This window comes from Camarhynchus parvulus, chromosome 4, assembly GCF_901933205.1.
Source record: "Camarhynchus parvulus chromosome 4, STF_HiC, whole genome shotgun sequence".
Lineage (NCBI taxonomy): Eukaryota > Metazoa > Chordata > Aves > Passeriformes > Thraupidae > Camarhynchus > Camarhynchus parvulus.
Genome location: NC_044574.1, coordinates 36,018,809 through 36,046,304, shown reverse-complemented (window position 1 = coordinate 36,046,304; position 27,496 = coordinate 36,018,809). Strand labels below are relative to the sequence as shown.

At 36.6% G+C, this 27,496-nt stretch overlaps 1 protein-coding gene across 2 annotated transcripts; it reads right to left on the bottom strand.

The window, feature by feature from the left end:
- Window positions 1-740: 740 nt before the first annotated feature.
- On the bottom strand, window positions 741-26,434 carry HPGD (15-hydroxyprostaglandin dehydrogenase). 2 transcript variants are annotated; one of them, XM_030948294.1, is made up of 7 exons: window positions 26,161-26,434; window positions 25,608-25,731; window positions 21,588-21,694; window positions 10,597-10,693; window positions 4,530-4,606; window positions 2,462-2,625; window positions 741-1,392 (listed from the first exon to the last, which is right to left on the bottom strand). In XM_030948294.1, exons 1-7 carry the CDS (start codon window positions 26,221-26,223, stop codon window positions 1,254-1,256), a joined length of 771 nt encoding a protein of 256 aa, XP_030804154.1. In that variant the 5' UTR covers window positions 26,224-26,434; the 3' UTR covers window positions 741-1,253. The 2 variants fall into 2 exon arrangements, with proteins under 2 accessions (XP_030804154.1, XP_030804153.1); XM_030948293.1 differs by lacking the exon at window positions 26,161-26,434 and adding an exon at window positions 25,896-26,121.
- Between the last annotated feature and the right edge of the window lie 1,062 nt (window positions 26,435-27,496).

The window sequence follows — 27,496 nt, the reverse complement described above, 5'->3', positions numbered from 1 at the left end:
GCTAAAGGTGTGGCTAGCATCCTGTGTGCATTCAAAAAGGGCTTTAAAAATAATGTTAACATACCCAAAAATGCAGGCTTTGGGAGAAGGATGAGTAATTCAAAGTATGTGTTTCTGTTTCTGTTTCTTCTCCCTGAACAGACTTTTTACTCCCTGACTTCCACAGAAGACAAGTACTACTGTTTCCACTCTTTCAGTAACAAAAATCAGTGGAATTAAAGTCAGTACTCCTAAGAAGGGTAAATATTAACTTTCCATCTTTCCCAGGAGCTATTAAATCTTCTTATGCTATGAGCCTAATTAAATTACTGTGCAAAATATTATTTTTGTTAGGCATGTAACCCATGAAGTACAAAGATTTTTTGCATAAATATATCTGAGGATTACCCTGGATTCAGAAGGTCCAGTACTGCTCAGGAGGTAGGAAGCTCAATTTTTATTTTCAATGCTACTATATGCTCTATCTGAGAGTATGTACTGTGAAACCAAAAGGCATATGTATAAAACATGATAAAAACCAAATTATTCAGGACTGAAATGAGATTTTACTCAATGAAAGCAAGAAATTAAAGGTTTAGAAAATGAGATTTAATAGGCAAGCAAACATTTCAATCAATGTCAAAATATTCCTCTTTGTATATACAGAGTGAGAAAATTCACATATATATATATCTATAAAAGAAAATAAAAATATTTCTGAAATATTTTATCAATATCTAAAATCCAAGATTTAAAAAATCTGTACTTCTTTTTATGATATACAACAAATTAAGCTGCACATATCTAACATTTCATAAGAGAAAGGTAATTCTTAACTCCATGTGGCTACATTTGTGATTTGGATTCCTGAACTGAATTCCTGGTCTGAAGAACTCAGGATGCAGATAAGTAGGCACAACAGTGAAAATAATAACAAAGTAAGTCAGATCAACTAAACTATGCTTGGAGTATGTAGATCAGAACAACCAGAATGAAAAAAAAGTGGCCCCTACTACTAAAAAATAATAAAAAAACCACTTCTGAGCAGTATGTTTATTCTACTAAATAAATACTGTTAATAATGCTTACAGAATCAAATAGTGTGGTAACATCTTCCCACAACAGATTTTCTCATCTCTTTGTTATTAGGATGCAAATGTTTGAACATTGTCACTGATCTAGAAACAACACTAATCTTTTTTCCCCTGAAATTACTCTTTTCAAAAAATTATCTATTTAAGAAAAGCCAAAAGTAATTAGCCCAAAACAATTATTTATCTCTTTGATGATGTAAAAGGTGTTTGGCCATACTGGTGAAAATGAATTCCTTGGGATGCTGTGATCTTCATAACTTCTCCATTTAGAGTATCATCTTCAATTATTGTTATCAATCCCTCAGCAATTATTGATGGGCTGAAAAAAAAAGTTATTTCAGAGTTATGATATAATAGAACATGTAAAAAGGACAAGAAACTCAATGTAAATCTATATATCTGAAAATTAAAAAAATGCATTTGAACAAATTTATTTTGAGGAATAGCAGAGGTGGTATGAGTGTTTCAGGAGAGATATGTATTCTCCTCAACCAGGACATCCATCTAAAGTGGCTACTTTACAAATAATCATTTGTTTGCTCTAGTTTCTGATAAATGCCTGTGGACATCCATCTGCCACTGGGCTTCCTATCAAAGTTTTCTCTGTCAGGGAAATGGACAGAAGTAATCCTTACACAATCCTCTGCAGCTCTTTGCTGTTGATTTTTCCTGCTTCTGTAGCAGAGCTGACATACAAATTAGCCTAAAGGATAATTTCACATGCAGTTTGCTGTGGTCAATAGGTACAAAATATTTTACATAAAGAAAAGTATGGGTGAAACAACACAGTCATACAATTTCCTTTGTGCAGAAGCATCTTGCAAGCTAATTGTAAGAAGCTAAGAAAGTGTTAAAAAATATGACTATGCTTGCTACGTTGTCACAGTCTGTCCAAGCTGCCTGCTTTTGGCCTTTGTTGGCAAGACTGCAATGGGCCAGGTAAGTCTTTGATCTGATCCATCGTGGCTGCTGTTGTGCTCTTAATCCAGTTTTGTCAGTTCATGGTCTGATTTCTATCTTGGTTCACTTGACAACTTTGTGAAAACTCTGTGCAAATTATATACCCTGTATCTCACAACAAGTTTGATTAAACAAATTCATGAGGGAACACCAAAGGCTATTAAAAACTAAAAGAACGATATTAAACTTGCTAATTTGACTTAGACTTTGCTGGGAAATGGGAATGCATAAAGGGATATATCACTGTGCAGATGGTGCTCTTAAAATAGGCTTAGAAATCTGCCATATTTTTTTCTTTCTATACAGATAACCCATTTGATAGTCTTTTATCTGAGGCAGTATTTCCCTTTTGTTTAATTTTGCTGAAAATGTGTCCTTGTTCTTCATCTATGAAGTGCAAAACCCACATTGTATCTGACTTGACTTACTCCATCACGCCATAGAACTGCATCATATTTTTTATCTCATCCTTGTATGAATAGTATTGTCCCATATTCTCTTCTTTATCTATTGACTGAAGAATTGGTGTGTTGACAAATCCTGGACAAATTGTGTTCAGTCTCACACCATAGTTTTCCATGTTAGCAGCTAACTAGAAAAGAGAAAAGGGTAGGCATTTGTCATCAACATTTTCAGACAGTATTGTGTAAGCAAATTTTCAAAGAATGAGATTTACCACAAAGTACTTTTCAGCCATGCTAAGTAAGGAGATTGTGTTACTACTGATTGTTTTAAAAACAAAGTTTGAAGCATGTTTTCTCTAGTAATCATACTAGATTACTGGGGGAAAAAATGCATTTCTTTTGTCAGGAGAATAATTCTATGAGAAATCAGAACTCTTCCCATTAAGCTGGTTTTTTTCCTAATACTTTTTGTTCTTAGTGCTCTTTAGCATGTCATTGACAGTGTTCTAGGGTGATGATATTACTCTTCTAAGCAAAAACAAGAAAGGTCCTCCCAAATGTATGCTCCAGATCTTATAGGAGCCTTTTTTATTAAAAGAAAACTCTGAAATAAAATCATCTTTAAGATACTGTATTAAGATACCTTCCTCACATCAACAGGAATACAATATATTCTCTATCTCTACAACTGTAATGCTAAACCTTCCTACTTGCTGTTTTCTCTGCCAAGGCATGAATCTATCTTTGAGCATCTCCACTGGAAAGTCCCTGTGAACTGATTTTTTTTCAGGAAGCAGCTCAGGAACATGATGCAAGAAAGAAGCACAAGTTGTTCTGGGAGAGGCAGGACCCCTTGTTTGTGGTTCTGCCAAAGTGTGCATGCAGCAAAGTCTGATCAACATCCAGGTATGAGTCAAATGAACTGGATGAGCTGGATGAACTTTCTTAGCAGTAGCACTGAACTGATGAACTATACATGATATATCCAAGAATAACCATAACTGTTAAACACTGTGTTCTATTTATTTTAACATTTAATGGACTCCTTTCAGGTATAATCTAAGTCACATGTCATTTTCATGGCATGGTAGCCTGCCCTTTTGGTCTGGGGAGACAAGAAAGTGAAGCCCTAGGTGTAAGGTATCAGACCTGCCCAACATCAGGCTGTAGTGCCTTTCCTGGTAAATACTGTAGCTCGCTATGTTTATTCTTTTTTTTGCTCAGCATTTTTGTGTTCCTTAAAGACAGCATTTCCTCTAATTTACTTTTGAGCTTAGATGTGAGATTTACCTTCCTAATGAGAAAACAAAAATGGAAAACTAGGTTTCATGTTCTTGATGTGTTAATATGATATATGCAACACTTATCCACACTACTCTCTCTATGTTAATCTGAAAAAGGAGCTATTTGTGTGAGGATGGGTGCATAAAATAGATGGATAGAGTGTAATTTCAGGTGTTTAATTCTGGAAATCAGACTGGAAATCTTATGTGAGCAGATTATCTTTAATATTAATCTATTAAAGTGTAATTGTATTTTCTCCCTCCAAGTTGTTTTATTACATTGCTTGCTCAATCTAACTAGAAAGTTTTGGAGTTAGAGGCTGAAATTTACAATATGGTCAACTTACATGCCCCATCCTGAATGTGTCATTTTTCATTTTCAGAGTATTAAGAGTCAGTAAGAATAAATAATGATGTGTTCAAGTAACTCTTTTACACTTCAGTGCCTATTTATCATTAAAAAGGTCATTGACCTGACTTAGAAACAAGGAAACCAAAATGACTGGGTTCTGAAAAATATTTTTAAAACTTGGATTAGAATTTTGCTTTTGGACGCCTCTCATTGTCCTCAAATTACTCTGCAACATCTTCTATGTTCTCCAAACCTCAAACTGATCATAAACACACAGATGCTCTACTTATTCCATCTTCGGATTCCCTTTGTAAAAGCAGGGAACTTCCACTGCTTCACACACTTTGTTTTCTTTCATAAAATGAATTCCAGTTGTATGGCTATAGAGGAGGAACATGAAAAATGTAAGCATGTTCCCCAGGAGCTGCTGACACCCTTTTGGGAAATGCATACTTACTGCTATGGACCGTGTGAATCCAATGACACCGTGCTTTGTAGCACAGTACACAGGCTGGAACGCAGCAGGCATGAGTCCTTTAAAATAAAAAGGTAGCTGAATGAAGAGGTGGCATATTTGTATTTTATGATTACCTTAAACACATGTATAGGTCTACAGTGAAAAAACTTGTGCCAGAGATGCAACAAAATGGATTAGTAGGCATTTGTATTTTGTAATCTGGGATAGGCTAAGAAAAAATTAGATGAATAAAAGTGTGCAGGCAAAAGAAGAGTAAGAAAAAACGGTAACTTTTAAAAGGAAAAGTGGTATCTGTGAAGTATGACTTAAAATAGAGGATACAATCTGGAAGAAAACACTCAAGAATGATATTTTTGAGGCATCTGTGAGTCAGTAAAGTATTCAAAGTATACTGAGGAGCAAAGTCTTTTAGATAGGCTTTGATATATAATGTGTGAACTGGATACCTGCAATCATCTACCGTCTGTTCAGGGAGGAAGTGTGGGAATAGGAGAAGCAAAATAAAAAATTTCTGCTAATACTGTAAACATTTAAGGTCTGAATGGGAGAGCACAAAATTTTTACTTGTTGTAGAGAAAGAAGAGAGAACAGAAGTTTTGGAAGAAAACGAAGAATTCTGGTAAGACTGAGTTGATGGCAAAAAGCTAGTCAAGAAGAAATGACAGACCATGAGCACATATTCATTTCTGCCAATTATGCTGACAGCTTCTAATATACAATGAAAGCTGAACTGGACCAAACAGATGCTGTAGTTCCACCTGAAAATTAGGCCCTTATGAATAGTGAACTTCAGCCTGTCTGAAAGTTAGAGGATAAAATGTTTTCCTGAATGTGCTGTTGTAAAACAGGATAGTAATTCTAATGCCTTAACGTTTGATTCTAATGGAAATAATCCAGATTAATAACTCGTATTTTTTTTATCTTTCATACTTCAGATCTTAAGGTGATACTTTCAAGAAGGGGTGTGACTTACCTCAGTGGAGATGAAGAATTCGCTATCTAGCTCTACGTACGGATTTGCCAGAAAAATTACATGTGCCAGACTCGCATGGGCTCTTAACGCTGGGATCTATTTTGTCTGATGGAAAGAACTTTATAAGACAGCCCAAAGCTCTAATTACCAACCTGACAGCTTCAAGGTTTTATCTTGATTTAAATGCTACCTCGATGATCCTGTGAAAGTAACACCGTTCAGTACTGGGAAATGAAGAACTTAACCTATTGTCTGGTTGTTCTTTTAAAACTGTATTTATTTGCTTTGCTTGGACTAATGTGTTATGCTTCTGCTTAAGAACTCACTTTATGAAATATGTTTTGTACTGTCTCCTGTGGGTTGTGATCACAACAAATGCTTAATATTCTTCTGTTTGTTGACTTTTGATGATCACCATTCTTCACATGATTGGAAACACTGGAATATCGTCACATTAGAAATAATACAATACTATTTTTAAAGAAACCCGAACTCTCAAGTACTTTTACATGCTTCAAATAAAGGAAATTCTAATCAGACTGCAGCTAACAGAAATAAAACAGACGAAGTCTACTGGGAAACACAGAGGAAGAATTTAGAAGTAATTTTATTTTTATTTTTTAATCACAGTAAGAAAAGTTACCTTTTACTTGAGAGGGAAGAGAAACAAAGTCAAGAAATAAACAAAGGAAGGGCACAGCTCACAATAATAAGGTGGAATAAGGTGCAAAGACTTAAATGCCAAAGACAGCAGGAATAACTAGGCAGGAAGAGAGGAACTAGTAGCATTTTTGGGGTTTTTCTTGAAAACTAGTTATTTCCTAATTGAAATTATTATCTTTGCTGAAGTGGAGAACCAAGAAAAAATCATCTCACTTTTGGATAAAGCATCTAAGACTAGTTTTAGCATTCCTCACATAAAACAATAACAGTCCTTTTGCTCCTGAGTTCAGTACTCAGAACCCCAGTGAGGGCTTTCCCAGCTCTGAGCCACTTCCCTGCCCTAGGAAGAGCTGGGCCTCTGTTGGTGGTGTGTCCCAGGGACCCTCCTAAAGTATTTTATGATGAGCCACTGTGCCACATTGAGTCTGCTCTGCCCACATATTTATTCAACCAGTGAGCAGAGATGAGTTCCTAACATATTAGTTAGGGCATTCATTTGTTAGAAAATCTGGATTCTATTTGCTGCTGCCATGAATATTGAATTATCTTATGCAAAGCAGAATGGCAGTGAAACAGACTAGAGACCATTATTCACAAAATAATGGGGAGAAAAAGAGGAGGGTGTTCAAATGGGTGGTGATGGGTCAGTGTACTGCTGGAAAGTGATACATTTGGGTTTTAATCTCTCTTAGACAGGGAGGAGGGGGCTGCTGCTATGGCAAGATTTTTCTCTTTCTAGATGTTACTGTATGGTGAATTGAAAATGACTTCGTGATGACTCAAGATGCTCTTTGGTTTAGCAAAACAAGTTCAAGCAGACCAAGAATAATCCTGTGCTCCAATGTTAACTGCTCTACTTTATTTTTCTCAGTTCCTGGCAGGCTGAGAGAGACAGTTCTTGCCCTTGCTTATATTCTACTCTCCTTGTTGGTGTCAAGAGCACTCTACCATTGAAGACATGCTGTTGGGTGTCTCAGTACAACTCCTTATTTGTCACGATTGAGTTTCAAAAACCACATCCTGAGAAATTAATACTGGAGGTGGAGAATTCGATCAAGTTTGAATTGTATCAGTAGGCTTTGCTGAAACCAGTATTTCCTTTCATCCCACTTTGATGAAATGAAAGAACTTTGATAAAAACAGAATTAAGCATTTTCCCCCTGTTATGCTCTCCCACTGAATATGTTGCCCTCAGAGATTTGAGTAAGTTCCTTTCTTTGAATAAGATTTTTTGGCCTTTTTAGTTTTAAGCTGGACTTTGGACTTTCTGGTTTTCTCTCTGCATGCCCCCATAATATCCTGAGTGCCAAAACAAAGGTGCAACAGAAATCCTAGCAAAAATTCTAAACTGTGCCATTTCTATGATTTTTTTTTTTTTATAGTGAAGTCTGAAGTGAATAGCTTCTAATTCTTGTTAACCTCATTCTGGCAGAATCTGCTGAGCATTTTGCTTTTCACAAAGCGGGAGGGACCAGAAGCTTTGCCATGATGCTGAAGTGAAGGCCTCAGTTGTACAGACACTTCTGGTCCCCTGTATCCCTGTGACAGAGTCCTTGCTTGGTGATGTAACCATATGCTTAGTTTTTTTCTTGTAATACATTTACAATCTGGTCCCAAAAAAGCTTGTTTGCTGTGACAGGTACTTTAAGTATTTCTTGTGGCTGAAGCTTTCAATAAAGGGAAGGCAAACCAGCTGTTTGAGGAATCTGAATGTTTGAAGTTGAGTGCAATAAAATTGATACGGCTGTGCAGCAGAAAGGTATCCAGATTCACTACACATTGAAGAGCCTCTCACAAAAGTAGCATGATGCTATGCTAAAAAATTGTGACATTTTTTAAGCCCTCTGTAAATACTCTGACTTTTTTTTTGTCTGGTAAAATACAGACAGATACAAATTCATTTTCACAGAAAACCTTCTTCAAAATACGAAAGCCATCAAAACAAAAGTGTGTGTCATACTTGAATTCCTTTTGCCCTTTTACCCTTTGCAAAAAGGGTGCAGGTACCAGCAACCACAAGCTAAAAGACCATGTTAAGTTTAATAACTTCAACAGTCTCTTGAGTTAAATTTAGTTTTTTTATGCTTTCTCTGCTGCTTTTAACTATTCCATTAAATGCAATTAAGTGCGGCTTATAAAGAAGATATTTTAGAACATTTTATTACTTGAATTTGAAAATTAAATCTATTCAAATTCAGTGATGCAAAAACCTGCAATCATTGAAATTGTTTTTTATGGAGCCAAATTTGAAGTAAAACACGTTTCTCATTATCTCAGTTTAGCAGAATTACTTCTTCTTGATACAAATGCACAAATCGAATAAAATTAAATTTTGTAGCTTTGAGACATAGTTGAGTGCCTGCCGCATGTGATCACATATTTCTGTCCCTCTTTTAAGTCCTGTCTGGGGTCAAGACTAAAGAAAGGAAGACTCCTTACTGGATAGACAGGCTCTGGCTTTGATCCAGCTGAATCAAAACTTTTAAGCATCCACTTCACAGAGATAATTTTGGTAGTACCATGGGTGCTTGGAAATGTGATACTGTAAGGCTTGATTCTGTCCCTAGTCCAAATCACTGGCAAAACTCCCATGGTGATGTAATGATTAATATTAATGTAGCTAATTAATGTGCAAAGGAACTATTATTGAATTTGACATAAGCACTATGTACAACCCTTGTTGTTGCTCAAAAAGACATGGGAAGGTTTGCTGTCTGTATCTTACAGAGAACTTGGACAGCGGGGATCAAAACCACTCAGAAGTTTAATGATCAACAGAAGCTAGCTCTGAGGAAGCACTTGAAGGGGATGTTAAGCAAGCCAATGGAAGTTTGTCTTTCATATATGGAATAAACTGCAGGACTTAGGCCTTCAGACTGAAAAGGAGAATTACAATCACGAAGCACAAATAGTAGTAAATAAATAAGCAATAAAAATTAGTATATATTAGCTTTTAAAGTGTGTTTTTCCTTATGACCTTGGAAACAATTGTTAAACACAAGCCATGTAAAACCAAACAAAGCAGAGAAACTGTTTGTTTGTCTTAACAAAGAGAACAGCCAAGTTTTTAGATCTTAAAACCAAAATAATTTTGTGTTCATTTGATACTAGTTAGAAAAGGAATCAAATCACTTGCTAGCCCTATCCTTTCTCAAGCACTGCTTTGGGCATTAGTGTCTCTGTGAACATGTTTAATATTTTACTTGTGTTGATGACCTCTTGCACTGCAACAGCAGTTTCCTTCAGGTTAATTTGGACCCAATACAATGTCCATTTCAGCCTATAGAGATAAACCTACTGGTGTCAGTAGGCAATGTGTCAGGCAGTATGAAAATGCTGACTTAAAGGTACATGCAGTCTTTTAATAAGAGCCCCTCACTCTTTGGACATGTGCATGCATTAAGTCAGATCCTCAAGATCCATATGCATTATGTCAGTAGGGTGAACTGGACTTTTTATCACAAAAGCTATGGTCTACAGGAGAACTTAAACTACTCAGAACACCCACACCTGTGCACAATCAGTTAACTATAGCTGGTGCTATCTTAACTGGCTTTTCATTGGTAAAACACATAGGAATACCCTGGAATGAAACGACTAGAATTTGGTAATCCGCATAGACACAAAAAAAACCCCTCTGACAATCTGAGTGTTGGGTAGCATAGGTAGTATTTTTCACAGGCAGTCTGACAGTAGAAAGAGCGAACAACTTCTCCAAACAAAAAAAAGAGAGAATGCAAGTACTACCCCACAAAATTTTTGAGGAGGGTTGTCTGGTGACTTCATTTTCCATGTACAGTTTCCCGCTCAGCTGTGCTTTTTTGCTGGGAGCCCAGTCACTGAAACAATGAGTATATCTACAGGAAATGGTGAATTCTATTACCCCCAACTGATGTAGGATCCAAAGAATTCTATTTTTATATCAATAAATTGAAATACAGTTACTAGAATAGATAAGTAGTGAGCAAAGAAAGTGCTTGCTTAAGCTTGGTAAAATATGAGTGTTAATTTTATGACTTCTCAAGTACAGGTAGATCACACCTGAAAGGACTTGGAACACAGAATGGGTGTGTGAAATCCTTTGTTAATAAACTAGGTACAGTCTAGCCTATAGAGGTTCCTACATTTGTGTTCCTCTGGAGTTGAATTTACGTCAGGCTCCGGGTTTTAAATGCAAGACTGATAGGTTAGGAAAATTACTGAATTTTTTCTATTGAATTGTGTTTAAAAAAGCAAATGAAATTTGTGGTTGTTTGATATTCCTGCTATTGCTATGATGAAAACCAGTTCAAACTATTTCTAAACAGGAAAGGGCCATATAAAGAAGCGAAAGTATCTTACTGATCAGTATGATTCATTTACTTAAGAAGAACACACAGCAGAAATTGTTTATGCAGAAAATTTTCCCACCTGCCAAGGATGAGATATTAATGATCACTCCTCCATCGCCTCCATTTCCTTTTTTCATGTATTCTATGCCAAGGTAGGTTCCTCTGATCACAGATGTCTGGTATAGAGAGGAAGGAATTATGGAAGATACTCAAAAGATTATTTGAAACTATTCAAAATATTTTACTGAATTATTGATGTTATTCAAAATATCTATTGTGCTTCTACAAACTGGAACTTGCTTTTATTGTGGTGCTTAGAATCTGTATTGCTTTACCAGTGATCTTATTTATACTTTGAAGTTTTTAAGCACAGAGACACTCCACAGTATTGCAACTCAATAACTTCAGAAGCACAATTGCAATAAATACAAGTAATAGCAGTTTACTTATTTCTTTCAATAAGATATAAATAAACAAACTAAAATATTGAAATGCAAAATAAGAGTTGTGAAGGAAATGAAACAAAGAGTAAGTAAATAATTTAAAGATGAAGCAAATAATTTAACGATGAAGATCTAAGTGGTAGATGAACTGATCTAAATCCCATTGTTTTTGTTGAGATAGTCTGTTCTATATTATAAAAAAATGTACTGATTGTATCTGAAGATAACATTAACACTTAAAACTGCATTAGGCTCAAGTCAAAAGAAATTCACACTTTTTAGGATTAAGTATCATGATATATTTCTGGTCCTAAGATATTAAAAATGTGTATTATTTTCTGACTAAAGTTACAGGAGTTTTACCATTCCTCTCAAATGAAAGTTAGCCCACACAGGCCAATACAGAGATGGCAAAAAGGGCATGCTAAGAGATGTGAAATGTTGTTAGCATAATACTAACTGTGATTTTTACAAACATTTTTTTTTAAAGATAGAACTTCAAGGAAAAAAAAAATTCTGAGGCCTGTATGTATCATCTTTATTCCTTAAAATCTGTTTCTGCAGTCAGAAATTCTGCTGAGATTCCTCTCTGAGCTTCAGACTTTTAAACTGAGATGTCCAAAGACACACCAAACCTTGGGTTACCAGCCTGCTGGGGGAATCATGAGAGAGTTTCTCCCAGAAAGTCACTTTACCTGAGAGTGAAACGAATAGTAAGAAAAAGGCAGCAGACATGGTTCCTGGTGGTAGACAATAACTTTAGAGAAATGCAAATTTCTCCAAATTTCTCTAAATTTACTGCATTAGTTCCATAACTATTTACCAATTTTTTTTTATCTCTCTGTAAGAATTTCATATTTGCTTTACAATTTCTACTTAAAATGAACAAATACATTGAGACACACTTTTAGTCTTTTGGAAATATTATTTCAGCTTTTAAATGAGAACTTCATTTGTACTTTATGACTGTTTAGTGCTATTAATATTGACCCAAATAAATTAAGATGCCCAAAAGGTGAAGTGTGAAGCATGATTATTTCAATATTTTTCACCAGAGAAGGTCTGCAGAATAATGGAGACAGAAATTTCCCATAAGAAAACCACAGTAAAGAATCTGTATTTGGCTAAAACCTAATAGATAGTGACTAGAGAAATTGCGAGGAAGAAAGAGAAAAGCTTTTAAAATCAGAATGTTAACTATTTTTCTGTCACTATCTAAATTCCCAAAGCAAAATTGGAATAATCTTGAGATGGGTATTATATTTCATTTTCATTAGCTGATATTTTTAGACATGGATGTTACAAAATATAAAGTAGTACTTCTAATTCAATTTCAGTTATCCTTCATGCTTTTCTGGTTTTAATAGGAATCAGATTTGGAAGAGTGCATGTCCTACTTTATTAATATCACTGGTTTATTTTTTTAATTAACATGAGGTTGCCCATTGACAGAGTTACAACAACCTGAGACCTCATTACCAAGTTTGCTTTGGAATCTTGGTAATTAATAATTTTTTTCTCATTTTCTATAGTTTCAGCACTTAATGAGATTTTTTTTTAATAATAATGTATTTTCAGAATATCTATTTCTTGGAATAGTGTAAAACTTCACAAAATATGAATATTTCAAAATTCTGAAATAGTATTTTAAATCTTTCGTAAAGAAAAAATTCTTTTTTTTTCCCTGGAAAGTCTTGTTTAAGCGATCATTTTTTAAGAATTATTTTGATTAATTTAAAAAGAACGCCGTTGATTAAATGCTTTAACAGAAACTTTCCAAAGAATTGTTTTCAATATCTTGTTGCATACCAGACTAAATCAGATTTCTTTTGCATTTCCTGGAAAGTAGCAGAGTCCTTATAAAAGTTGATCTAGTGCTGTTTAATGTTGATTGTCACATATAAATTTGATTTATTTAAACCAACATTGTTAATGTACAGTAGTGTTGCTATAAGATATACTTATTCTGAACATAAACTTATTGGCACCTCAACCAAAATTAGATTTGGACTTAAGAGAGGAGTGTGTTTTTTCTAATATATATATATATATATATATATATATGAGAGACTGTACAGAAGATATTTGAGGAAGAAAGGGATTAATGATGTCTTTGGAGAGCAGGTGCAGGCCCTGTCATGCCCTGGAGCAGTGGCTCAGCCAGCTGAGCAGAAAAGGAGAATTTCACTTAGGATGATTAGAGAAAATAAATCAGTTGAAGATAGGAAGTAGCTTGGGGCTCCTTGAAGGCTTTTCAATTCCTTCTAATTCAGAGATAATAGAGCTAGATGAGTTCTTGGCCAAACCACAATTATAAACCAAGAAAAAAATGGATAGCTTGTGTCCAATCAAAATTACTGTATTGTTCTTTTTCTCCCTCTGGAATCCATTAACTTAGTACTTCTTCAAGAGGCTGGAGACATGTTCTCCTTTACATAAAGGCATTGTGAGAGGTGGTCTTCAAGTTAAATGCAGACTTCCATCTGGATATTGCCCCTTACACCAGCTATAGCCTTGCAATCCTTACCTGTGATCCTTGCAAAAACCTCACTGAGTGTGGCTGGTCTTGGGTCAAATGGCTATTTATGATGTTTGGGCTGATAAAATACAGAATTATTCTGCAGGCAAACTCTGAACCACATACCCAGGGTGAGAAGAACCTGCCTGCACTCTCAGCAGATGGCACTTTTCCTCTATTGTGTGTTGGATTTCCCATTCTCTTGAAAGAATCCACCTCTCTTCAATCCTCTCAAAATTTATGCGTCTTCCGAACCCAGCTTTTTGGTTTTAGGTTATGATGAAAATATCTGTCATTTCCTTTCAATTAAATGAAAGAAACTAAAAGAATTTTCAGATTGTGCAGTTCCCCAATCGTACTTTTAAGACTAATAATTTAATCCCAGGTTCTTAACCAACAATAATTTATAGATTATCTATTAAATAAAAATTCTGGGAAAGTTAAATTTAAAATTACCTAATAAAAAAAACTGTCTGACTCAGAATAAGATGAAAATATACTGGCAGACTTTGTACAGGAAGGCATTTTAGAGCTGAATTTTTTATTATCCCTTTGTTTACAACTGCATTTAGCTCAAAGGATGTTTGTCATAAATATGTAAAGAAAAAAAAAAGTATCAAAGTAATCAGCTTTGTAACTAAATGTAGGTAAATCAAAATTGGTACAGCTGACTCTTAATTCTTTTTCCTTCTTTTTTTTTTTAATCCTGGATATGGAAAACTAGCATCCTTGAAGTCAGAAAATAATCTAAATGACTGTTCTTCTAGATGTTGAAAAACATATGATATCTCAGCAACACTGCTGTTTATTTTCTTACCAAAATACAGTGTTTTACTACAGCACATCATGAGGACAGGCCATTAAGGTGCACTGGAGGTCTGAGTATGCTCTCAAGGGAGGCAATTTTACTCTTCAACTACCAGCAGAAAATTTAGGATTCTTTTAAATGAAGTGGTGAGTGTGGGAATATGTCCTAGCATTATGTTACATAAATTACAGATTTAAATTAGAGGAGATCAGATGTGCTGAAGTATCATACAGTAATAAAGCCAGTATGGTATTTGACATCATCGTAAACACTGCAAAATAATTGTGCAAATACTCAAAATATTTGCAGTTGCTTTTGAGAATAAAGTAGCAGTAATCAGTAACTAATGATTTCTTAAATAGCAATTTAGTTGCCAGTGTCAAAATCAGAACTAAAACTTACAAAATCTTTGATTCTTCAAATTTCTATGTGTCCTTTGGCTGTATAGATTTTATTCTATCATTCTAAAAAAAATCATATATTGAAATTCTGATTTTAATTAGGCTCAGAGTCTTCAGTAGAGCACTAGTTAGTTTTTTTCACCTTTAGGAACCAATGTCAGCCAATGTGTACAATGTTCTTGTATTCCAACATTATATCTGGCAGTTTTTATACTTCGTGCTTCATTTTAGATTTATCTATTTAAAAAAAAAAAAGGTGTTTTTTTGGTGATGGTGCCCAGGACATCATTAATCATCATCATTTTCAAGCAACAATTGCTTTGCAAGTAACTGAGTACATGGTGTTTTTTTCCTGGTGTTTCAGGGCAGCTGTTCCAACTGACATAGTTTCTCACACCTATTTAATAAGGTTTTGCTTGCCACCACTTGTCAGATACATTTGGTACTTCATGCTGAGAAAATACATCAGCATCTTCAGTGCTGAAGATGAGCACTATATTGATATCAAGGTGATATGTTAATATGAATTCCTTCGAGAAAACAAAATAGTAATCAGTCCTAACATTTTATGTAGGCTCCTGAACTAAGACATTTCAGTGCTTGGGGTACTGAATAAAAATGAAACAGCCATTAACTTGTGGTTTCATAAAGCAGGTTAGCACAGAGCTGGAATTTGACCCAAGATTGTTTGCCTTTCATATAGTGATGTTGTAAATCAATGACTATCTATAAGGAAACATTTAAAAGTACTCTGTGAACTGTGCAAGACGAACTTCAAAATTCTGAAACTAAAAGTACTGCTTGTGATATCCATGGAAAATTTTAGCATTTTGCTGTTGGACAGGAAGGTGGGACTAATTTTTTTTAATGTAGATTTTCTAGGATGTAGGCAAGTTGGAGCAAGCATGCAAGTTCCTTGACATTCCTATGTATAGGTTAGTTTGATTGCTATATGAAATTAAATTTTAAGCTCTTGAGTATGAATTTCCAACTCAAACTGTGAAAAACAAGAAGTCTAGAGAGGAAGAGGCAGAAAGGAGAAAGGAATATATAGCAGGATTAGATAATTTGCTGCAAATCAACAGCTCTTTTACAAGGTGAGAATTAAACACTGCGCTTCAGTTTTTTATGGTGCAGATTCCTTTACTTCCCTCCCCCATTCAATACACCTCCACATTCCTGAAGGACACAGGAATACTATTCCATTTTGATAGCTGGTCTTATGTTCTTAGTTTGAAACCTTTGCTTTTCATTATACTTCAACACTGGTTACTGTAAACATACATTAAAACCATAAGCTAAAAAAATGATTGACTTATTGTGCTATTAAGGTAAGTAACTGTGCCCTTCCTAGAACAATATAAACAGCAAAAATAATTATACCTAGAGGCTTCTTTATATACTTAGAGGACTGATTCTTGTGCTACTAATTTCAAGGTAAGTGTCACTCCTCATTTTTTGGCCACATCTCCCCACAGACAATTAGTCTTCTAACATCAAATTATGCTGAAGAATATACAAGTAAGCCATTGAGGTAGCCACTCGTTGTCAGTAAACCTGTCACCTATGCTATTTCATCTACCACAGATTGCATTGCTTGTTTTGGTTTGTTTCTCTCTTGCTGGCACTGAGAAATGGTGCTTGCCTTTGTCTCTGTTGTGGGACCTAGTGGTTATTTCCAGCTGCTGAATCCAGCTACGTGTCCAAGTTACATTACTTTGGGATGGAAGTTTAGTCCTTCTCATTTCTCCTGGTACGCTGGGAAAGGCCAGCAAGGTGGACCAGAAGAAGGTCACAGCATACTCCCACTTATAGCTGGCACAGCGGAACAGCCTTGTGATGATCATGATGCTGTTGTCACAAAAAAAAAGTTCAATGAAACACTTCTGATGTTTGCTTAGTTACCCTTCTGTCTTCTGTTGAAACATTAATTGGCCTTCTGAGAAACAGGTCCTTACTGATAAGCAAACAATGATTTTGCAAGGTTTGCTAATTTCTGGAACATATATTTCACCATGAGCCATATTGAACGGAGTCACACATAAATATACAGTGGTGCATTATCTTCTCTGTAGTTCCAATCTAAGTATTTTGATGTTGGTAGACTTCATTTTAGCAAAAGACTTTTCTAAATTCATGGAAATTTTTTACTTCTGTCATTTATGGAAATAAATTGTGCAAACTCATGAAAAATGTAAAAATTTGGAATTGTTGTATATTTCTACATTTTGCCAAGTAATGAAGAATGAGACTGTCATGCACCTGAAGAAACTTTACGTGTGCATATGAATTCTACTTATTTCTGGACAACGCTTAAATAATTGAATCCCATATGATTGGGGTGTTTTGATGTGCCCAGGTTCTGGCCTGAAATTTAAAGTTTTGCCAGAATGTGTTAAAACTGCAACATTATTACATAAACAGGACATAGTTGTGATTTTGCTTTCAATTTTTTTCATAATTTCATTTGGGGAATTAGTTTAAATATATATACAAAATTAATTTTTTGTCATAATAAAACAGTAAGGTGGTCAAAATGCCACATCAAGTATTTCTAAACTTTTGATTCAGGTAATATTTAAAATGTAAGCATAGGTGATACTAGTACTGCTACATTTAACTGTATACTGCAACCTATGTAGGTTTTCAGAAACCTCTGACATGAGCATAAAAAGAAATTCTGTGTGTAATTTGGGGGATTGTTTTTAGTATAAAATGTGCTAAGTGCATTGGTAATGACAAAAGACACTGCAATTATAGTGGCCACTCTAATTACAGTGGTTCCAGAAAGCCGCATCAACACAAGATAAAATTACTGAAGCTTAGAACACCCAGTTGTGTTTAAATAGCATACATGTTCAAGGCTCGTAAAGATGTGGGTCCTTTTCTTGCTTTAGGGATTTGAAGAATAAAAAAAAGGCAGATTTTAAAATTTCTGGATCCCTTAGGTTAATATTTTTATGAATGCAATAAAGACTGTCATGATGGAGGTAGGACCCTTAAAAATAATTTATGTGCTATACACTTGTGCTATTCTGTGCACAAATATGTGTGTGTGACAGACTGCTGAAACTACACAGGCAATATCTCTTTAAAATGGAATTCTTGTATGGTTGCCAGGTACATTTTTTTATGTGCCATAATAACAAGAGTGTATCCTTTTATGAGTTTCACTAGTTGAAGCTTCTGATGATCAAGCTGATATCAATCAAGTAAACACCCTGAGATTTGGAGTTTTGAGGTGAGGAACAGATGGCATTGCTGGACTACTTAGGTAAAAAAATAGATGTATTAATAAAGTAATGAAAAGATGGATGCTTAGCACAAAATGTAGCAAAATGGTGGAAAGCATTGCAATAGAAGTATCATTTTAGTAGTCACTACTCCTTCCTACACCCCTTCCCTGGCTTTATCAAGTGGTCTTTTCTTGTTCTTAGGAAACTGTAACGAACACCAGTAGGAATTGTGTTTTACTCCATTTTCCTTCCAAATTAAGTCCCACTTTTTGAACCTTCTTCTTCAAGCTTTCTCAAGCAGTGCTGTCAGAGAACTTCCTTACACTCCTATAAAAACGTTCCTGAAGACCAACCGGTTCTGTGAAGTGTTTTAGCTGTGAAGAACACACCCCAGATGTGTTTGTTCTGATTTATCTTGCTCTGTACTGCTCTACTTTTGTACTTTGTACTTTAAACTGGGGCAGGGAATATTTGTTATATCAATATATAAATGAAATCACTAAGACAACAACTGGCATGTAGATTTTTTTCCCCTTTTAAAATAAAAAAATATGTGCATGATGTGTATCACACATATGGTGGCTATAGCAGCTGTTTCTGTTCTGAGAAATAAAACAAAGAATACTTAAACTATCCTACAAGAGGGAAATCGAGGCATTTTAAAAGAATGTATTTCATATATATTTTGCTCCTTTCTACAAGAAACAGAAAAAAAGAATTATAGAACTAACCCATAGAAGATATTACAAGCATAATCTTGTTTTTTTTTTGGTTATAATTAAAAAACCAAAAAGTACAAAGCATTATATCTTGTTTTACAGAAATTACAGTAACTAGATAGAAATGCTTACAGAGATAGGCTGACTCGGTGTTAGGGAAAGAATAATCAAATCAATAGGTGAGTGGAGATATTTGGATCTTAGAGCGGCTTTGATTTAACCCATATAACTGTAATTCTACTCCGTTTGATCATTTTAGATGTTCTTCTAGTCACCATCATGTATTTATGAAATTTTCAACATTCAACTCTGTATTAGGTCATTTATGGTGAACTTGCATATATAATAATGTATAAATTTTATAATATTCCCTTAAAAAAAAAGGGACTAATTTGATAGTTAAGCATGCAGGTTTCTAAAACTTGGATTGCAGATTTTATGCTACTTGACATCACTTATGGTCTGCTTCTGCTCAATTACTTTTAAAAAGAAAAAAGAAAAATAGAATCATAGAATTGTTTAGATTGTGGAAGAACCTTAAAAATCATCAAATACAACTCAGCCCAGCACTGCCAAATGCACCACTAAACCATGACCCCAAGCACCACATCTATAGGCCTTTTAAATACCTCCAGGGATGGTGAGTCAGCCACTTTCCTGTGCAGTCTGTTCCACTGCTTGAAAACCCTTTTGATGAAGAAATCTCTTCTCATATCCAGTCTAAACCTCCCCCAGCCCTTCTGATCATTTTCTCTTGTCCTATCACTTCTAACTTGGAAGAGGAGGCTGTCCTCCACCTCCTTACAACCTCCATTCAGATGATTCTAGAGGGCGATAACACTCCTGTGAGTCTCCTTTTTTCCAGGTTAAACAACCTCATCTTCCTCAGCTGCTCCTCATAAGATCCTTCACTGCTTTGTTGCCCTTTTCTGGGCACACTCCAGCCCCTCAGTGTCTTTTTTGTAGTGAGGGGCCCAAACTGAACATGGGATTTGAGGTGCAGTCTCACCAGTGCTGACTACAGAGAGACAATCCCTGCCCTGGTCCCACTGGCCACACTATTGCTGATACAGGCCAGGATGCCATTGGCCTTCCTGACCACTTGGGCACAGCTGGCTCACGTTCAGCTGCTGTTGACCAGCACCCCCAGGCTCTTTCCCAACAGGCACCTTCTCAGCCACTCTGCCCCAAGCCTGCAGCGATGCATGCGGTTGTTGTGACCAAAGTGCAGGACTCAGCACTTCACCTTATTGCAGCTCAGACAATTGACCTTGGCCCATCAATCCAGCCTGTTCAGATCTACAGAGCCTTTACAGAGCCTTCTGATCCCTCAGCAGATCAACCCCTCCACCCAGCTTGGTGCCTTCTGCAATGTAGTAGGAGGAGGTTCTCAACATCTTTTGTTTGAAGCTCTTGACATCAAAAAATTATTAAGACATCACTCTAAGTGAGGATATTTACCTTGACAGTAAGCATCACAGTCAAACATATTTCTCACATGGCCTTCAGTATTTCCAGTGATGACTAATTATCTGTACTTGCAAATTTGACAGGTGGATGGCTGCCTACATTAACTTATATCCTGTGTTAAAACCAGGCACAAAAGTAAAAAGAAATAAGTTATCTAGAACACAGTCTTCTTTTACACTCAAGGGATTTGTACTAAGAGATACAGATGCTCCCTATCACTGAGGATGACAAAATACTGTTACTTCACAATATTGTTTCCTAATGTTTAATTTTTGGGAACATTTTAGAAATTAAATAAAGAGAAAGAAAAATATCTACTTAAATCTTGATGAATACGTAAGGAATAGATACAAAAAAACCCAAGAGAAAGGCATTATGAAACTTAATTTTTTTTTCATGTACCAATTTTGTCATTAATTTTTCTGTAACTTCTCTCATATACAGCTTATGTTATTTGTCCTGGAGTTATTTTGTTCATTTGTTTTTTTGGAGGCATTAGGATTCAAAGATGGGTAGCTTTGTCCTTAAAATTTTTTACAAAAACACACCTAATTTTCATATTCTGAACTTTCTTGTTGCACAACAAATTTCAAATGAGAAAACTCCACATTTTACTCTTCAAAGCTTCCTTTTGCTACTTTCTTTGCAGTAAGTACGATCATGGGGTGACTTCTTGAATCACCATTGAATTAGGACTTCACAGATGGTAGACTACAAGATGAATTTCATTAGCCTGGAAATTCTATTAATGCTAGAAAGGTCCTTCCTTGGAGCTTAGATGTCCTAGAGGTGTACTTGAAATTAAAAACTTTTCAGCTGAGAAAAAATCCACAGATATTGTGGTTTCATCTGACGAGATATCAGATAATATCAAAGAAGTGGTAATGGTTTGCTTGAAAATTAATTTTCCAGGGTTGTTGAATGTACTGGATTTTAGGGAGTATGTGCCCTTAAGTAGTGTGCTCCTACAAGTGATGATGGTGTAATGGCCTGTGTTAAAACTCAGATATTAGGGTGGCATGGTTGGTGAGGAAAGTGTGGAGGTTTTGACTGAACAAATTTATTTGTAGTATCAACAGATGGCAACTCCAACTCTAATGCAGGCTAGCTGAGCCTCACAAGTAACTAAAATGTTCTAAAACATTCATATAAACAGACTGGCCTACTGTAGATGCAGCTCTACTGCCTCGGGCAGTCAATTCTTACACCTATTTGGAAATTAATTGGATTTTCTAGGAAGGGAATGTTGTCTGGTGATAAATAATCCAAGCACCTCTACACAGTGCTGTATATCTTGGATAGACAATTTTAGGGACCCACAACACAGTTATGTGGTGATTGTTTCAATAGCTGTACTTACCAATCTAATAATTAATGTTCTGACATCTGGCAAAATCTGTACAAGCCACAGGCTATTAACTGTATTCCAACATTAAATACTGAAATACAGACAGGAGAAAAGAGATAATGCTTACCAAGTTAACTTGTATAGTGCTTTCCCAGTCCTTCTCATTGTTCACTCCAGCGTTGTTAACCACAATGTCCAGCCTTCCAAAATGTTCAATTACTTTTTTGAAAGCACCTATAGCAAGATCCAAGAGTGACAATTCTTAGAACTTTGGAAAGTAATATATAAAAATACAATACATGCATAAAAATGAATGGTTTATTAGTCTACCAAAATGTCTTCCTTATTTTCTTCAACATTAGTGTGCAACATGCAGTTAAATACTCTATCTAACATGCACCAACATTAGATAAATTTAGGGAAAGTGGAAGGATTAAGATAACATCATTGCCTTTTCATTCAAGTTTGATAGTCTGATAACAGGAGCTGTAAGTTCTTTGCACTTATACATTTGTATTAGATAGGATGTTTGGCACCCCAATTATATACATTAAGCATTTATAGTTTGATTTGTAGCAGTTTAGTATAGCTAGTAAAGTCAGGATTTGACACCATCCATTTTGAAGGAAAAACAAAAGCTTCAAGTGTTCAGAAAAATTTTCTTAATTCAGTCCAAATTTAGCCTAAGAACACAGTTTTTATTTAATAATAACTGACATGAATATTTCAACTACAAATAATTAATCTTGTTTAGATGTATCTATTTATGAATAAGTTGTTATATATCCAACTTGTCAGGTAACTTTAATAATGTGTTTCTCAAATTAAAATCTTCCTTTTTTTCTGAGGATAAAAATAGTGACTTGTCTTCCAAAGAATTTCAAAATGAGAACTGGGAAACTTCCACAATGACACTGTGTTTTCCCAGGTGACAGTGTTAGAACTGAGATAAAAGATGTGTGTAGAAAAACATGATGATGTCATAATGAGGAGCAAACTCCTCAAGCCTGGCTCTGCTTTGACAAGATGGATGAGATGACTTCCAGATGTTCATTCCTAAGACTAAGATGTTCCAGGACTGAGGACATTTTCTGACATGTATATATATAACTTGCTTGTTCTCCCCTCCAAATATTGTTCCTCATCACTAAATATTTACTATTATGTAAACCAAGACACCGCCTCCCCAATATTATTTTAAAAAACATTGTTTGGTATTTGACTCAAAATCAACAGTATTTCAGGTATACAAAAATTGCGCTTGGTAGGCCTTGATGAAATTATTTCCTGAAAGGTGGTCCCAGGAGCACTTTCCTTCTCTGATCCTTAGTGCTTGGCCCTTCATGTCAATCAGGTGCATAGCATCAGCCTGAAGACATCTATCTTTTTCTGCAGCAGTTGCAGGCATTTACAAAGCTTTTCCTGCACCAGCCTTTTCTTTGCCTCAATGCTTCAGGTCCATCATAATCATCATCTTGTGATCAAAACAAGAGCTGGGAAGCTGATGGAACAGGTTTTATTTGTCCAGCTGCCTTTACTGTACAGATCTTTCTAATATTCTTATTCTGTACTAAAATATTGTAATATTAATAAATCTTCTGGTTTGGCCTGTCTCCCTTTTTTTTCTTTTGTTTGTTGCCAATTCATTCTCTGATTTCTCAACTCTTCAGCCACTTATCTTTCCAATTCTGCATCATCAAGGGCTGAAATGAAAACCTTTGGCTTTATTAAAAGCAGAAGTGAGTATTTAACTTATTTTGAATAAGCAAAATAAATACAATTTGGTTCCTTATTTATCTTTCAAATTTTGGAAACTGGCTAATTCCCTTTTAAGCCCTCTCTAAATAACATCTTTCCTAAGAAAGATGTTTCTGAAGATTCTGTTAAGAATTAGAATCTTCAAAAACCACCATGGATAATAGTTATTTTGCCAATGATTTTTTAATTAAACTTACACAGACTTGACTAATTGTAGTTTTCTATTTTACATTTTGAGAAAAGACCAAATGTTTTTGCATACCTGTGTTTGGAATATTTCTGGTAAAAGTTTATCTGCCTACAGTAATCCTATCGATCACCTAGCCACAACAAGAAGAATTTTCTTGTAAATTCTTAGTGAAGATGTCACCTACACATCAGTATAAGCTGATTTATTCTTCCCTCTTCAAATGTAGAACAATTCTGTGTTTGCATTGCACATTAATTACTGCTTATGCAACCATAAAAATTAAAAGCAGATGTTTGTTTGAAATATTGAGTGGGGAAGAAAAAATTAAGAGAAGGATCAATTTTAAAGGAAAAGTAAGAAAAACAATGCAAAGTCAGCACAAACACCAGTTATATGTGAGCTTCTTAAATGTCCCTGGAAGGCAACAGTAAGTATGGTGATTTTTCAAAAGTGGGATGAGATAGATTTTTGGGGGGATTAGGTGAAAGAACTACCAGAGAAAAAAGTACAGGCAAGACTTGAAAGTAGATTAAGCAGATGATTTCTTGCCCACATGCCTCATGTACTTAGAAATACTAGCTCTAGTACTGGGACTTTCTTCCTACTGTAAGGGCTAAAGTTAAAAAAAAGAGGAACTTCATTCACACACAGGACCTTTAACATACAGGACTTGATTCATCTGATGAAACCTTTAAACCCTAAATTAATCTAATTTTGTGGAGTAGTAGCTTACAATTGCAAGTGGAAAAATATGAAAATTAAACAGTTAAAAACAAAAAAAAAAACAACAACACCAAAACCAACTCAGAATCCCCAAAGGATTGTGAGACATGATTGCAAATTTATGGTAAGAAACCTGCAGCAAGATTAATGCAATAATCAGAAAGACATTAGCAGCAGCAGCCGCCTGTTCTTGCTCTTTTCTTTGCAAGAGCCACTTCCAGTTTTACTCTGATTGTTTTTTTCCTGCTAACTTGGTTCCAAAAACTCCCTTGCTGACCTGTCCTATTCACTCCAGCTCCTGATTCACACCCTGTTGGTCCTGCACTCGCCTGGCACTAAAGAAAGGAGGGGGTGTGGGAGACAAAGCACACTGAGTAACACCCACGCAGCAGCACATGTTATTCCTATCCCTAGGATGCTTTTTCTTGCTCCTTACTCCTCCCACTTGGAGAAAAAGTCAATCATCAACCTAGCTGATAAAAACTTTGCTGATTACAGCAGATCCCAGATTTAAAGTACAGCATCTTTCTTGCAAATAGACAATGTAAAGCTATAGCATTAGGAATGATGATGCTATCTTGGAACAGTGGACAGTACGGCTGAATTCTGGAATAGCAGCAATGTTTTCTGAAATGGTTATGCTCAATGGTCACTGTTGAGAAAGTGACCAGTGAAGTGTAATGAATGAAAACAGACCAAAACTGTTCATATCTAGTACGGTAGAAATGAATCTGGGGAAAGGGCACTGTCAAAAGAGATGTCAAAATCTGAATCTGAGTCACTACCTATGAACGTACCATTTAATAATGAAACTTTGATGAAGTGATGTGCCTGTTATGAAATATTGTGAAGGTACATCAATGTTATATGATACTCAGTAGGGAACACTGTTTATCCACTAAGTGAAAACAGAAATGCAAATCATTCATGAGGGAAGCTGCTTCCATTCCATGTATCTGCAAAATGTGTGTGAAATGTTATAGTTAACCCCATGATGAAGTAGCGTGCCAGTTTTTGCCAGTTCTTCTTTCAGCTGTGGCAGCACACAATGAAAGTAAATGCACTGCATGTAAAGATCACTCTAACCCAGCACAGAATTTATTACTCCTGTGACGAGGGAATGCAGCTTGGAATCTGTACTGAAACCTCATAAAAAAACAAGTCTGAGCTTTAAAGTTTATATATATTACTCATAAAATAGCAATTATCTTCTGCAGAGGCTTTCATGCAAAAATATCACCCACAATACTCAATGGAATTAACTTCTTTGGCTTTTCTTTCTGATGTGCCAAGGAACAAAGTGAAATTATGGTAGCAATGCTGGTAGCAATATTTCCCATCTGCAGGTTCAGGAACAAATCGTTTTTGGGTCAGTGCCAGCAGCGATGGGGAGCAGGCTGTCCCGCAGAGCTCTGTCTCCGCGGAGCGCTTACCGGGGCTGCAGCCCGGGCGCAGCGCTCAGCGCTCACCTCCTACCTTTCAGCTGCTCCGGCTCCGTCACGTCGCACTGGATGAACAGCGTCCTCTGCGCTTCAAACTGCTCGTCCAGGGCCGCCTTGCTCTCCTGTCCGGCCTCGGAGTTGCGGTCCAGCAGGGCTACCTAAGCGGGGCGGGAGGAAAATGAGCGGCTGGAGGGAGGGCGGATGGACAGACGGACAGGTCGCCCGCCGAGCCGAGCTCCGGGGGCTGCCACCACCCCCCGCCCGCGGGTGCCGGCTGCAGGCAGAGGCGGGGGAAAGGGAGGACGCGCTGCCCGGGGCTCACCTTGGCGCCCTTGCCCAGCAGCGCCTGGACGAACGCGCGGCCGATGCCCTGCGCCCCGCCGGTGACCAAAGCCACCTTCCCATTGACGTGCATGGCCGCCGCGCTCCTGCCGCCCGCTCCGCGCCCGCCGAGCCCCAGCAACCCAGCGCGGTGTCACCTGCCCGGTTTCCTTTCTCCCTCCTTCGTGCCCTCCCTCCTGCCCTCCCTCCTGCCCTCCTCCTGCCGCCGCCGCCGCTGCAGCGCCTCATTCCCCCCCACTCCCTACTCGTGTGACCGAGAGCCTCCCGGAGCTGCCTGGGCGGGGGGAAGCAGGGGCGGAGCGGGTCATTAAATCGTCCTCCCGAGTGTCTGCATGAACTCTGGAGAGGAAGAGTCAGAGGGGAGATCAGCTTCATCCTCTCTTCCCAATCCCAGGCTTTCCGGGGAGGACAGGCTCGCAGTGTCCCCCGGAGAAAGGGTCGTAGGGCAGCTACAGCTCCGCTCGGTGGAGAGGGGGATTTGTGTGTGCGTGTGTGTAAATCGCGTGAGAAGCTGCTCCAGGCTTTGATAAGGGCTGTTGGCAGCTCCTGAGGCTGTGTAAGTTTAGGTTGGCGCGAGTCGCACGAGGAATAGGGTGAGGACAGCCTCTTAAAAAAAAAAAAAAAAAGCCACTTTTTCTCACTTCAGAACAACCCACCAGCTTTCTCCCTCTCATTCCCCTAGCAGGCAGAATCTACTTGCATGAAAAAGCAACCATTTAATGTTACAGATATTAGACATCTCAAGATAAGTGTTTTTGTGAAATTTTCAGGTCTTTTGTTAATGTAGCTTATACCTTGGAACGTGTTTAACTGTTTTTAGAGCTTACAAGTCAAATTCTGTCTGCTATACTAATGTGAACTGTATACAACTAAAATTCCTCAATACAAATGCATATGAGCATACAGTAGAAATAAGAGAATGCTTAATCATGTAAAAGCTGAAATAAATACTCTTGTTCATTAGCTTGTTACGAGATTCACAAATGTTATCCCATAGCAAATGCAATGTTGTGGAGTGTTGGGTAAGCAGGAAAAATCCTTTGTTTCAGTCCTGAGGTCTATAAACATGTACATCATGCAAGTGTGCATATACTAACACACACACTTGTCTTTTATGTTCTCTGTTTTCTTTTGCCTGGTGTATCAGGTTTAAATGTTTTACTTGTGCTTTCAAGGCCCTAAAGTACTCTGACTCAGACTGCATCTCTATCATTAATGTCTTGTAATTTCTCCTTGTTTCTCAGTAACCTCTTGTTCCTATTTTGCCCTCTCTGTTATCCCTCTTCTGTTTTCTACTAGTCTGCCTTTATCTATGGAATTCCCTTCTTTTGTATTACTTAGAAGAAAGAAATTACATCACCCAGCAAACTGTTAGAGAACCATTAAGGTAACTACGTTACCTAGTTGAACAAATCAAATAACACAAGATCTCTTTATTATAACCTTTGTCCTTAAAAATGTGAACTAATATAATCCAGCTTCTGCAATGGATCACAGCCATTAAGTTTTCCTAAAGATCATGATTCACTGTACTTCAGAAGAGCAGTCAAAGGTGGCCTCTGGGATAAGTGATTTGTTCAC